This window comes from Branchiostoma lanceolatum, chromosome 13 (assembly GCF_035083965.1).
Source record: "Branchiostoma lanceolatum isolate klBraLanc5 chromosome 13, klBraLanc5.hap2, whole genome shotgun sequence".
Taxonomy (NCBI): Eukaryota; Metazoa; Chordata; class Leptocardii; order Amphioxiformes; family Branchiostomatidae; genus Branchiostoma; species Branchiostoma lanceolatum.
In genome coordinates this window covers 14923421-14938219 of record NC_089734.1, presented here as the reverse complement: position 1 = coordinate 14938219, position 14799 = coordinate 14923421, and the positions used below count along the sequence as shown (strand labels likewise).

Below are 14799 nucleotides of genomic sequence, written 5' to 3'. Positions count from 1 at the left end.
TTAAAGGGCATAAGACACCAAAATACAACATTTTCTTATTATCTGAAATAGGAGTAGTATCATTCAAGGAATATAAACGTTTAAAACAAAAACACACCCTTCTGGTGTTATCTAACATTGAACCATCAGAAACCATACCTCCATGGATCCAGCTCTTTATTCGTATCTGATCTTCTCACCCGGTGATTACATTAATTAGTGACTAATGCCCAGTCATGACGTCACAATGAACACGGCAGCCGGTTCGGAACCTTACACCACGACATTCAATTAAAGGTCACAATATCAAACAATATCTATTCTGTTTGCTTGCAAAAATAACGTTCTTTCCGAGCCGCAGTGGAAAGTTCCAAATCGGCTGCCATGTTCATTGTGACGTCATGACTGGGCAAGTCAGCGATTATTGTATTTACCTGATGGGAATAATCAAAAGCTGGAGGTATGAAGATTTAGTGATTCGATGTTCACTAACATCCGAAGTGTGAATATTTTGTGAAAATTTCTAATAGTATGTTATTAAACAGTAGTATTATGTTTTATGTAATTTCAGGGAATACTTAATATTGGTGTCATTGGTGTCTTCTGCCCTGTAAGCTTTCCAACATTCTAAACATCGAAAGAGGCTGTTGATTCCCGTCGGAATCTCGCTGGTGGTCACATGTCAAAACCCCACTCTCTTATTGGTCAAATAGATAATTATTTTTGATTGACAGTCCGAAACGGTCTATTCATGTCATAATATTTGAGTATAATGCCATGGCATTTGAGTGTATTAGTTATACCCTATTGTCGCCTGTGCTATTGTGGTAAAGACTTATAATGAGTTTAGAATAATATGATGGACATACTACTGATTTTATATACTGACATTTACTGTAGTATCGTGATATTTTACTGTTCTGTGATATATATCACTGTACTTCAATGAACTGTACAATTCAGGCATATATTGTACTGGTGGTATGCGAGTATGATTGATTTGTCAATATTGTATTAAACAAACCATTTATCACAAAGAGCCTACCATAGATCATCAGGGTTTAAGCCGTCGACGAATAGGAACATGTACAGACCAAGACCACCGATGATTACAGCATGTATTATGGACATCACACTGAAAGGTAAAATGTGTATCATTTTTTGATTGTATGTCCCACATATTTTAATATACGCTGTTCACTATACTCAATTTTATCGTCGAATTTACCAGGATTTATCTCAATGGACTTGAATACCAAACATATGACATGTGACAACCCATGAATGGTATACATTGGAAAATATATAAAATAATGTATAGACGTTAGAAACTCCTCCAATGATTGTAAAATCCCATTGTCATCCCATACTACTACACCATATTGTATAAGATAGATTGACTAGCCTAATAGATTGTTATCTTATAATGTACCAGTGGATGCCATACTCTGTACCTCGTACAATTGTTGTGCAATAAAGTTATTATCAAAATAATGGAAGTTATATGTGTTGATATTCTATTGAAGTAGTTATTCAATGATAGTGGCAGCAAGAACATGCTAACAAATTGATGTATATAGATCATGTAAATAATGGTGGTACACATAACTTAAACGCGTATATTTAAGTTTTTCATTCAAGTAAATCGTTAAGAAATATGCACGAACTCTTACTTGGGTTGTTACTGTGACTAAATGTGAAAGGCTTCGAGTATATTTCCTGTATACATGTCATTTACTGCAAACGGATCTCTCTCAAAATCACCATCACAAATTGGAAACAGAAATTATCCCTTTTGTACCAGGTTTGCGCATTAAATCTCGTAGGTAAAGCTGTAACCATAACGACCTTATCTACTGTTTTGTCACCCTTGTGCTGAAATCTGGGACGTATTTACTGATTAAGAACAACAATGGCCAACGTAGGGCGGTGTCCGAGTGAAGGATAAAAAGCATATCAATTTCCCAGGTCTCCTAATCTTAGTAGGAAAAAAACGAATATAATTTCATAGAGATAGAATGAAAATGGTATACATATTATAATTGTGATTGTCTACTAACGACAGTCTGTTAATATTTTTATCACCTTTCCAACCAAAAATCTCCGTATACAAACAATATGGCATAGACCATGTATGCTTAAGGACGTCCGTAAGAGCAAGCATGTCTTACCTGTTTCTCAGTACCACCTGTTTGTTGGCAGGTAAAGTTTCGAAGGCAGGCGCCATTTTCCTCAGCAATGGGTAGGACAGCCATTCAGAAATGGCTAGATCGAAAATGAAAACACCAACTATCGTCAGGATGTACTCGGAGTCGTAACCCATCTTGTCCAGTGATGTGGTGTTGACGTGTCACTTACACAGAATCTGATTACGCTTCAAAGTCCGGCTTACTGACCAAATGGAGGATCAGTCCACTGCAGTATAGCCAAAGGGGGGACATTTTACAACTAGCTTTCAAATTCTAATTTAGTTTTAATTTGTGGATCAGGAATACGTATCTTTCTTTAAATTCTATCTTATAGCTGATCTGTTTCATATCATCACCTTCTTTCCACACTTAGCCCTATTCAGACCTGTTTCTTTTTTGGATAGAAAATACGAGGTTGACCTATGATGTCATCAAATTAGCATAATTGATTGGTATGAAACCATGAAAATTACTTGAAATAATATAAGATGTAGTTTATGTATGAAAATATGTGTGGTTTAGCAAAAACAACGTGTTCTCCGCCTGTTTATTTTATATATACAGAGCTCTTTGATGACGAATTGTGCTAGAGTTACCTACTAGTATTATTGTCTTTGTCCTTCAAGTGACAGAGCATACTATTAGATAAAAGAATAGACATAACTTCTTCAAAGTAGTCTACAGACAAATGATTGTAAAGTTGATATGTTTACCCCACCGGTTGCTTGGCGCGGTTGAAGAAAACAATGTTGTGCATCTACATTACCAACCACGTGATATTCACGTGATAAAGGCATGATACCGTTGTTTTCACGTGCGGGGGCCGCTGGGTTTCATCAAACATCAGAGTTCTCACAAACTAGTAAGAGTTTCAAACCTATTTCGTGGGTTGTGTAAAGAAGAGTCATGACCAGGATCATACTTATGTCATTCTTTATTGCTTATAAGAACGATACACCTCGACATGTGAACATGACACAAAGTGTGCGTTAATTGGTAGTGCACGATAATTGCTAGCGATGCAGTTATGTAATAGGGTAGTAGCACGGCGGGAGATATGGGGTTATTGAAGAACAATATCACTATTTGATTGTATGTCCCATATATGTTGATATACGTACTTCACTATACTCAGTGCTATCGTCATATTTACCAGGATATATCTCAATGGACTTGAATAGCAAATTTAAGTACATAATTATAGGTGAGAACCCCTGTAAGGTATACATTGGAAAATATATTAGAAAATGTCTAGACGTTAGAAACTACTCCAAGAATTGTAAAATCCCATTGTCATCCCATACTACTACACCATATTGTATTATATAGATTGATTAGCCTAATAGAACTTTATCTATGTACCAGCGGATGCCATACTTTGTACTTTGTACAATTGTTGTGCAATAAAGTTATTATATTTATCTCAAAAAGTAGCGGGTTTTGGCCATGGTCAGCCATGTTCGATCAGAGGATGGGCAAACATGTAAGCCTAATATTCCGCTACGAATGCCTTTTTACAGTAAGATTATTTGTTCTCAAGACGATTTGACTATTTGAAGACAGAAGCACACATTTGCATAGTATTAAGGCACTTTTAACAAATCATTAACTGTTAGTGTAATAGTTTTAATCATTTTGTGCTTTATATCATGAATGTTCAATCTTGCCAAATAAAGCTTATCTTTAAACAAAGTGACTGGAAATCATTCCGTGCTCATCTTGGAAGAAAAGAAGAAACGGTATGCCCCCTTACATATCTTGATGAACCAAACTATGTTCAGCATGTAGAGTATGGGACTCAAAACTAAGATATTGATAAGAAGGCCAGTTCCAACTTTGTACAGCTCGCCTGTCTTCATGTGTTGAATCACTCCTAAGAACATGGGGATGGTGGCGATACGGCAAAGGAAGAACACCACCACTATGGTAACACCGTTTACTTTGTACAGCAGGGAGCGTCGATAGCCCAGAGTGTCTAGGATCAACCTGGATTAGAGAAAAAACAAACCGTTAATTTGTAAAGAGAATTCAGACTCTACAACTGGATAAGAATTCGGTAATTTATTTCAGGACGTTTCGAGTGGCATCCATCACTCTTCTTCAGCGTCACTAAATGCTACGATGAAGGATAGTGATGGATGTCACTCGAAACGGCCGGGAAATAAATCTCCAAATTCTTAATATCCAGTTGTAGAGTCTGAATTCTCTTTTTTATATATTGTTTATCTGGATGTCTAGTAGTAACCTTCACAAACAAACTGTTAATTGGGTAAATAGTAAGGACAACCTCAAACCAACCATGAACACACTCACGCCACATCTTCGGAAAAGACACTGGTAGCCGCGTATAGTTCCCGTTTAGAACCCACACCTTCACAAACAAACCGTTAATTGATGAACTCTCTATGATAACACTTGAATATGAAACAAAAACATCAAAATCATAAGACATGGAGTATCAGAGACCACGACCCAACATCCTAAATACTGACAAATGTTTCACACTATTAACACGATGTCTATGCATGTGTGCCAAGCCTACCTCATGTTAAGGAAAGGGGTGGACAGTTCAAACAGGCTCCAGGTGTTGCCAAAATACAGCGCTGCTTGTGTCATCTAGGGAATGGGTAACATCTATTAAATGGGCTGTACGTTAAATATATGTTAGATATATGCTTCTTCTACTGACCATAATAAAGAATAATGTATTGTGGTAAAATGAATGAATGAATGAATAAATGAATGAATGTCGTCAATTCCAACAGATAGTGTAATGATACTGTAATGCCTTGATCGTAATAACATGGGGCCCGTATATGGGCGACTGCCTGGCTTTGAAGTCAGGAAGACATCGGCTTTTGAGGTCACGGTACCTTTTCTTTCACGATGGCTAGTTGTTTTCGGTGTGTGTGTGTGTGTGTGTGTGTGTGTGTGTGTGTGTGTGTGTGTGTGTGTGTGTGTGTGTGTGTTTGTGTGTGTGTGTGTGTGTGTGTGTGTGTGTGTGTGTGTGTGTGTGTGTGTGTGTGTTTGTTGATGTCGGTGTATGTTCTATGTTCGTAGTTGTTTGAATACACGTCCAATAAAAGGGCAGGATATCACTTAATGATACCATAATAACATAAGTATTAAAGTCTTCCATCAGCAAAGAATGCTATGGTAGCATTCTATAATCAACTGCGCAAAGAAGGCCTGGTTTGCCTGATTTGTATTTAACGATGTTCACCTCAAGCTAACTTCCAAACGCCACAGGTATGAAAGTTTCGTTAATTACCTCTACGCCATTATCAACCAATGAAATACTGATGAACATTACCAGCCAATTACATCGCATATTGACCGTATGCAACGATGTGATTGGCTGATGAAAATAGGTCGGCGCTAACGCGGCGAGAAGGACGAAACACAGGTCGGTACGCCAGGGTAGTTGTTTCCCATTTATATTAAAGCGGCGATCCTGTCATGAAATATACATTAAGTATGCTATGAAAAAACAACAATTGGCAAGATGATTACTTACAATGACATTGTAACACCCCACCATGCCGACAACGTGATGCAAAAAAATCTTCCAGTCTCGTAGCGGGACATGGATCGCCATAATCAGAATATCTACAGGACAGGAACCATGTTAATGTTTGAACCGTGAAATCTAAGGGGACACTCAGTCATTACATATACATATACATACACATACTCTCTCACACACATATATATATATAGCACAAAGCAAATGATACAAGACTAATTCAACAAGAGTTCGGAGACCTAATATCTCCATGAACTATTCTGATTATGCAAATGACTTCCTTATTTACGTAATCTATGTGACGTCAAGTGCACCTTTAACTAACTTACACAAGTCGTAATATTGGCATTTCAATCATTTACCGGTTAGATGAATAATGGAGCGTTTGCATCATTTATGCAAATAAGGTATTCATTAGCATAATTGGTATCTGTTACTGTTCCACCTGCCATAAAACACATGTTACATGTATAGCTGTCTTAAATGAATTATGGCGCGTTTGCATTAATTATGCAAAATAGATATTAATTACCATATTTGATATACATAATGCTACATGTATTGGCCGCTAAGGGGCCCAAACCCATACCTCTTACCCTCTTTCCAAAGAGCTATCTACCACTCAAAAATCAGTTTCATAACATGTCCAGAACATGAGATATCAAAACAGGACGTTCCGCTGCAGTACCGTAAGAAGCCGCTAGGGGACCCAAACTCTAATCGTATTCAGGTCTCATCAAAACCTACCAACATACCAAATACCAAGGCAATCCATCCAGTCATTCTCTAGTCATGCTGGTAACAGTTACATGGTCCACTACACACCCACACACATACGCAGACACAAATGCTACCCTATGCCATCCTCGTCCACCAGGACCTTTCCGCTTGACGATACATCGCTCGCGGAAAAGGCCCTGGTAACACGGGATGGCATCCATGGTTTTTGCAGGTCGAGCCCCCAAAACAGCTTCAGCCAATCAGAGGGGTTAAAACCCATTTGCGTCCACTCATCGGACGCAAACGCGCAAAGAACGCTGGGAAGCTATCAACCAATCAGGTTACGTGTTACGGCTAGCTCATTAATTATTCATGAGCTCCAACTGCCGTTTGTGCAAATAAGGGATAGCTCATTAATTATTCATGAGCAAGTCTCGTGGACCTGCAAAAACCATGGATGCCATCCCGTGTTACCAGGGCCTTTTCCGCGAGCGATGTATCGTCAAGCGGAAAGGTCCTGGTGGACGAGGATGCCCTATGCATAACCTTCTCGGCGAAGGTAACAAAATAATACATACCGGCTGCAGCGTAGCCAATCCAGAAGCTTGTCATATATGGAAAGAGGGGTATCTTAAACCTGTTGTATAAGGGAGGATACATGTACGTGAATAATGGAAGTATATAGTTCTTACAACACAACCTAGGACAAGCAGGGTCTTGGACTGCACTACACTGTACTCCTTTCCGCAAGGAAAACGCCCCATCACATTTTGGACCGACTCCTTGTAGCAACGCCACCGCGCGACAAAGAGTATCTATTCAGGCCCTGCATAATGAAGGTAGTTGAGAAAAGTCGACGTTGGCTAAGTAAATGTTTTCGAGGTTATGTTATCTATCAATTTAAACTACGAGTGTTATATTTGGAAATTTCTGCTGCAGTAACGCGGAAAGCTGCTAGAGGACCCATGATGAAATGTTTACGTTGTTTTGATGAGATCCACAATCTTCGACCTAGGTGCATGCTCACTTTGCCTGTGAACTATATCCGTATCATCTCTCTCGGGGGTAGGCGATCAGTTCCCAACTTACCTTCCTTGAAGGAACGGAGAGAAGCTGCTGCAGTAAAGCTCTTTAAGGATATGTTAAGTCCCGAACATCCACTGCACGATCTTGTGCCTCCTCAAAGACGCACAGTTACTGGCAGGCAACTGAGGAACAAGAACGCGTTCACTCTCCCCAAGGCAAGAACTGACAGACTGAAACAGTCGTTTCTCCACACTGCAGTCAGACTTTATAATGACTCTATTTCCTAGCATTACCATCAGCCTGTGAGTTCGGATCTATGCTTAGTGTTTGTTAATATATTATGTATTTTTGTTTGTTGACATTCTGCACGTATAAGTTTCTTTGTAACAAACCTACGCAATTCAGGGTATATTCATGTGTGTATTTCCCTGCCTATGTACGTTTGAGGAAGTAATAAATAAATAAAACTAGCTTATTTATGTACATGCAATGACGAGCTTAAGCCTACGTACCATAGATCTTCTGCTGTGAAACCGTCCAGGGAAAGGCAGTGCAGGCTAAAACCGCCCAAAATAGCAGCTTGGAAGGTGGACATCACACTGAAAGGTTATATAATATTTATTGAAAATAAAACAAGCTTTGTACATACAGAAAACATCTTAATTGTTTATCAATCACAGTTTATCAATGATTATACACAAATTGGCAACAACTTCTTCCAAATTTTACGCACCATGTTGTGTATATGAAAATGACGATGATAATAGATGGATCTGTAACCATAGTAACATTATCTGTTGTCTTATTCCCCGGCTGCCAAAAATCTGGGACGTATTTACTGATAGTGATAACAGCGGAGAACAAAGGCCAGCGTAGGGTGGTGTCCGAGTGAGGGGTGAAACGCATGTCAATTTCCCGTGTCTCCTAATCTCAGCACGAAAAACAACGAATGAAGAGATAAAATGGATATGTTATCTATATATGTATATATAGCTGGTACCGACAGTCTGTTAATGTTTCATCACGTAAGTTTTATCACCTTTCCAACCAAAAATCTCCGAAAACAAACATTTAAGTTCGCGTGGTTTTTAATTCGCGATAAGGGAAAAATGGAGTGTTCGCGGTGGTTTTATGTTCGCTGTGAAACGGTCGCCACGAAAACCGCGAACATAAAACCACCGCGAACATTTCTGCATTTACAGTATGTAGAGCAAAATTGTCTCACCTGTTTCTCAGTACCACCTGTTTGTTGGCAGGTAAAGTCAGGAAGGCAGGCGCCATTTTCCTCAGCAATGGTTCGGAAAGCAATTCAGAGATGGCCAGATGGAAGAAGAAACTTCCAACTACCGTTAAGATGTACTCAGAGTCGTAACCCATCTTGTCCAGTGATGTAGTGTTGACGTGTTTCTATCGTTTACACAGAATCTGATAACGCTTCAAAGTCCAGCTTACTGACCAACTGTCTGCCAACTTGGAGGATCAGTCCACTGCAATATATCGGGGGGGGGGAGATTTTACAAATAGCTTTCACTATCGCCTATTTAATTACGCCAAGAGTGTTATATTTTCGTTAGCGTTTGTGCGCTCATAGATTTGGTTTCTGCGCGCGTATGTGTTTGTGTGTGTATGTGTGTGTGAATGAACAGTATAACTCGAGAAGGCCTTGGTGGATTGTATTGATATCCAGTACGTGCGTAGGTCTTCATAATGCCTGGAAACGATTAGAATTTGGAACCCTAGCGGTTTGTTACAGTACTGCAGCCGGACGTCCTGTTTTGATTATTTGTGTTCTGAGCATGTCATGGTAAAAGTTGAATAGTAGATACTGTAGCTCTTGGGGCTTATAATAAGTGGTGTAGATTTGGGCCCCCTAGCGGCGTATTTTTAGAACAGCAGGAGCCGGCTTTGTGTCAGACTTTGAAAGAGAACAACTCAATAAGGAGGTGAAGGGCGGTAATGATTTTTGGTATGTTGAGAGGTTAAATGATGATTCACATTATTGGTTATTAGTTTTGAAAATCATAATGTAGTTTGCCTATTTGATAAGAAAATTTGATACGTCCGCTGAATGTAACATAAAATCTATGTTCATGAGATGTACCTGAGAAAGAGAAAAATATTGATAGATATTAACTAAGCAAATGAAGACTTTATATGCATAATTGATAAGAAAATACTATAACACAAGGGGTGGTTGACGAATCATTATAATTTTTGGCATATAGATAGCTTACGTGATGCTTGGTAACGTTATAATCAAACATCAAACGGTAATTTTGTAAACCATATTCTTATCGTCATAAACTATGAGAAACATTCATAATACATCAGTTATGAAATATATTTAAATCATTTGGCGAAGGTATGAGGTCGTGGAACTCTAGATTTTGTTCAAATTTTGGACCAGGAACACGTCTTAGTTTCTCTGTGGCTTATCTCATTGCCTATCTCTTACTATATGATATCATCTGCCTCCTTGCCCACTTAAACAGTCTAAACAAGCAGCGGGTCTTGGGCCGTCATAGTCGGCAAGAGGATTGGCGAACATCCTAGCCCAATACTCCACCATGCGATTTTGTATATAGTCCCACAATTTTATAGCATTTGCGGCCTTTTTGTGGCAATTCATTCGGCTCCAGTTCGGGTATAGAGCTGAACCGTGTGCGCCTTCAGTAGTGCGGGCCGGAGCTGCACTTAAACGGGGGTGTATTGGAATAGTTCTGGGACCTCAAGGTAAATCATATTGTCTGCTTTGCCTTGGAGGAAAGACTGATGATGACTGGAAATACGACAGAAACTTTCATTAATTAAAAATGACATGGTAGCTGTTGAAATATCCATGTTAACCCCTAGTGCCTATACTACCCCACCTCATACAGAAATGGTCCCTTGCCATTCTATAACAAGAAATACATTATTACATTTTGATTATTTCTTAATTATAAAGATTGTTCTCAAGACTGCTTTGACGATTTGAATAGCACACATTTGCATTAGGCACTTTTAACAAGCCATTAATTGATACTGTAATAGTTCTCATTACACTTGATTGTGCATTACATCAGGAATGTTCAGTCTTGCCAGATAAAACTAGTACTTATCTCGACCGGTAATCATTCTGTATTCATCTTGGAAGGATACAAGACGCGATATGCCCCCTTACATATCTTGAAGAACCAAATTATGTTTAGCATGTAAATTATGGGATTAAAAACTAAGATATTGATGAGAAGGCCAGTTCCAAGTTTGTACAGCTCCCCTGTCTTTAAGTGTGGAATCACTCCGAAGAAGAATGCGGGGATGGTGGCGATACGGAAAAGGAAGAACACCACCAGCATGGCCACACCGTTCACTTTGTACAGCAGGGAGCGTTTATAGCCCAGAGTGTGTAGGATCAACCTGGATTAGAGACAAAACAAATAATATTTTCTCTCAATAATAACACTTTGATATGACAAAAATCAATATCACATCATGACGCAACATTCTAGATACTGACAAAGGCATCACACTATTAACACCCTGCCTATAAGCCAGTTCACAGTTCAGAGTGCGCATGTGCAATGTGGTGCATTGACGGTAAATGCCAAAGTTTGCAGCATCTCGGATATACCTGAATGGGTAGGGGTCTTAAACTTTGGTATTTACCCACGTTGCTTCACACTACTTTTGTCATTTTAACTCATAACATGTCACTCACAGTCTCAGCGGAAAGTCCATATGAGTTGGTAAAACACATGGTGAATAATTAAACTGTTTTCAAACCAAAAAAATTGTACTCACCGGAAATTTATTTGGACAGTTTCTCCCAGTCCGAACTAATCAATGTGAAGGACTGGAAAAACCCGTATGACATTCTAGCGAGTTCGTTTTTTCTAGTTGTTGGAAAAGAGTTCAATTTTTCTGTGATTTCTCTGTTTTACAGATGTGATGTAGGTGTAGCTTACCTCATGTTAATGAAGGGGGTGGATAGTTCAAACAGAGGCCAGGGGTTGAAATACAGCGCCGCTGGCATCATCTAGGGAAACGTGTAAACATCTGTTTAATGGACTGTACGTTTAATATATGCTTATTCTACTGACAAAAAAAGTCAATGTCAATTCCAACAGATAGAGAATGTAATGCCTTGATCCAAGGACATTCTATATAATGTCCTTGCTTGATCGTAACCGTGAACATGGGGCCCGTAGGGGTTATTGCCGATATAGACGACTGCCGGGCTTTCAAGTCGGGGAGGACATCGGCTTTCAAGGTCACAGTTAAGGAAAACTTCACGGTGCCCATTTGTTTTTGTTTTTTGTATGTTTTGTGTGTGTGTGTGTGTGTGTGTGTGTGTGTGTGTGTGTGTGTGTGTGTGTGTGTTTGTGTGTGTGTTAGTGTGTTTGTTTGCTGATGTGTGTTCGTACTTGTTTAAATACACAGTCAGTAAAGAAGCGGGGTATCGGTTAATGATACCAATATAACTCAAGCATTTAAGTCCTATATCAGCAAAGAAAAGGCTATTGTAGCATCCTCTAATTGTTTGCTTACTAACTTTCAAACGCCGTAGGTATGAAATTACCGTTAGTTAACTCTAGGCTATTATTAACCAATTAAATAGCACCCCTCCAGTTGTTGGTGGGAGACTACCAGCCAAATACGTTGGCTCTTGACCGTAGACGGCGACGTGATCATGATTGGCTGGTGTAAAAAGGCCGGCCATAACGCGGCGAGTAGGGCAGAACGCAGGCCGGTACGCCAGGGTACCATTAATCATCAAGCGGTAAGCTTGGCGTGAGATGATACCGCAATTATGCTATGTAAAAAAGACTTGCAATAACTTACAATGACATTATAACACCCCGCCATGCCAACAACGTGATGCAAACAAATCTTCCAGTCTCGTAGCGGGACATGGATCGCCATCATCAGAATATCTACAGGACAGGAAGCATGTATGTATCATGAAACTTAAAGGGACACTCAGTAATCATGTCAATTTCATTCATTTGAATATGCAACATAAAACTGTAATAATTGTATTGCTCGTTCACTCTCTGTATATATATCTATGTCATATCTGGGCCGCAAAAACGTTCGATACGGGTGTTCCGGACCGGCTGATGATTTTCCGTATCACTCGGGGTTCTAAGTAGTATCACACAGGCTTCCATAGAATGTTTAGAATGTATTTCGAGTGCGCTGGTTGCGCCGCTGTCGGAAAATTCGAATGCCGGATTCGGAGGTTGGAATCGATGTTTTTACGATTTTTTTGTTCGAGGACATAACAGTATCTCAACTTCAGGTGCATTTCGTATTGAAATGTGTGTTTTCTCGGGTAGGTATGACATAAATAAAATACAACAGTATCACCCTCGGTCCCAGCCCGACCGTGGGTTGGATCGCCCGACGGCCGGCCTACGGCCGTGTTGTATCATATGTATACATCTACGAGAGAGATTTCAGGTTGAAATTCCTGAACCCCTGCAAAGATCGCCCTGCAAAACAAGATGTAAGTATTGAAATAACCACAACGTTTCTAGCAAATTTTGGAAACACTTACCGACGATAGCATAGCCAATTGAGATGCCTGCAATATATGCAGATGTGGGCGCTTCAAACCTGTCGGATAAGAGATGATACATTCACATGGTTAATGGCAATGAATAGTTCTTATAGCACAACCTAGACCAAATAGATTCTTGGGCTTGAAAGAACTGCACTTCATTGTACTCGTTTCCACGGGGTAAATGACTCAGTGACATTTTGGACCGACACCATGTCGAAACACCACCTCGCGACAAGGAGTATAGTACAGTCTATTCAGGTCCTGCATGATGAAGGCAGCTGAGAAATGATCGACGTCGGCCAGGTAAATGTTTTCTAGGTTTTGTTTTCTTTGTTTCGTTTGTATTGTCATGGTTTGTATTGCACACCCGGTAAACCGCCTTAAGGCGTAACACACCAGGTTTGTACTGAAGAGTACAAGCTGCATACCCGGACAGATTTATATGATCCACTCACACCGGGAAGGACCCCTACTCTTTTCGATAACTGTGGTTGGTTCTTTTACGTGCTTAAGGTGTGGCCTCCATTTAACGTCCTATCCAAGGGACGTCCTGAACCAAAGCTAGGTACGCATTTTGAGGAAAGTCGTGTAAAGTGCCTTTCCCAAGGGCACAACGTCAACGGGACAAATCAGGGAACCGCGGATTCGAACCCGGTACCTCTGGGTTCTGGGAAAAACACTATATGCCACTGCGCCACCGCGACGCCAAGTAGTATTATCTAAAGAATCTACAATACTACGCGTGTTGTTGTTACATTTGGCAATTTCTGCTGCAGTACCACGGAAAGCAGCTAGGGGACCAATGGTCGAACTTTTCTCTTGTTGTGATGATATCTACAAAAGGTTGAATGTGGGGCTTTACTCTATGACCTAGGTTCATGCTCACTGGGAACTGTGAACTAGCTTATTCATGCAATGACAAGCTATAGCCTACGTACCATAGATCTTCTGCTGTGAAGCCGTCCAGGGAATGACAGTACAGGCCGTAACCACCCGTAATAGCAGCATGAAAGGTGGACATCACACTGAAAGGTTATATAATTTTTAGTGAAAAAACAAGCACCCGGCTGCCAAAAATCTGGGACGTATTTACTGATAGTGATAACAGCAGAGAACAAAGGCGTTGGGCGATGTCCAAGTGAGGGGTGAAACGCATATCAATTTCCCAGGTCTCCTAATCTCAGTACGAAAAACAACGAATGTAGAGATAGAATGGAAATGTTATTTATAATACATTTATGATTGTCTGGTTACGACAGTCTGTAAATGGTTTTATCGCCTTTCTAAACAATAATCTCCGTATACAAACAATATGTCATCGGCCATGCACACTTTGTAGAGCAAAATTGTCTCACCTGTTTCTCAGTACCACCTGTTTGTTGGCAGGTAAAGTCAGGAAGGCAGGCGCCATTTTCCTCAGCAATGGTTCGGAAAGCAATTCAGAGATGGCCAGATGGAAGACGAAACTTCCAACTACCGTTAAGATGTACTCAGAGTCGTAACCCATCTTGTCCAGTGATGTAGTGCTGACGTGTTAATATCATTAACACAGAATCTGATAACGCTTCAAAGTCCAGCTTACTGACCTACTGTCTGCAAACATGGAGGATCAGTCCACTGCAGTATAGCCCAGAGGGGGATATTTTACACCTTTTTTTTAGTTTTATGGATCGTAAATATATCATTTATAGGTTTTCTGTAAACACCCTCTGTGGTTTATTTTGCTTCCGCTCTTTTCCATACAGTCTAGGCTGGAAGCCAGTCTTGTCAGCTTTGGCCTGCTCCCAAGACCCACTAGCCTCCCTGTTGGC

General features: G+C 40.0%; 1 protein-coding gene across 1 annotated transcript; it reads right to left on the bottom strand.

The window, feature by feature from the left end:
• Positions 1-3871: 3871 nt before the first annotated feature.
• LOC136447687 (TLC domain-containing protein 4-B-like) lies at positions 3872-14495 on the bottom strand. The gene is made up of 8 exons (XM_066446730.1): positions 14344-14495; positions 13927-14013; positions 12983-13041; positions 12265-12356; positions 11388-11458; positions 10722-10839; positions 4711-4784; positions 3872-4154 (listed from the first exon to the last, which is right to left on the bottom strand). The coding sequence occupies exons 1-8, from the start codon at positions 14493-14495 to the stop codon at positions 3872-3874; spliced, it is 936 nt and encodes a 311-aa protein (XP_066302827.1).
• Positions 14496-14799: the final 304 nt, after the last annotated feature.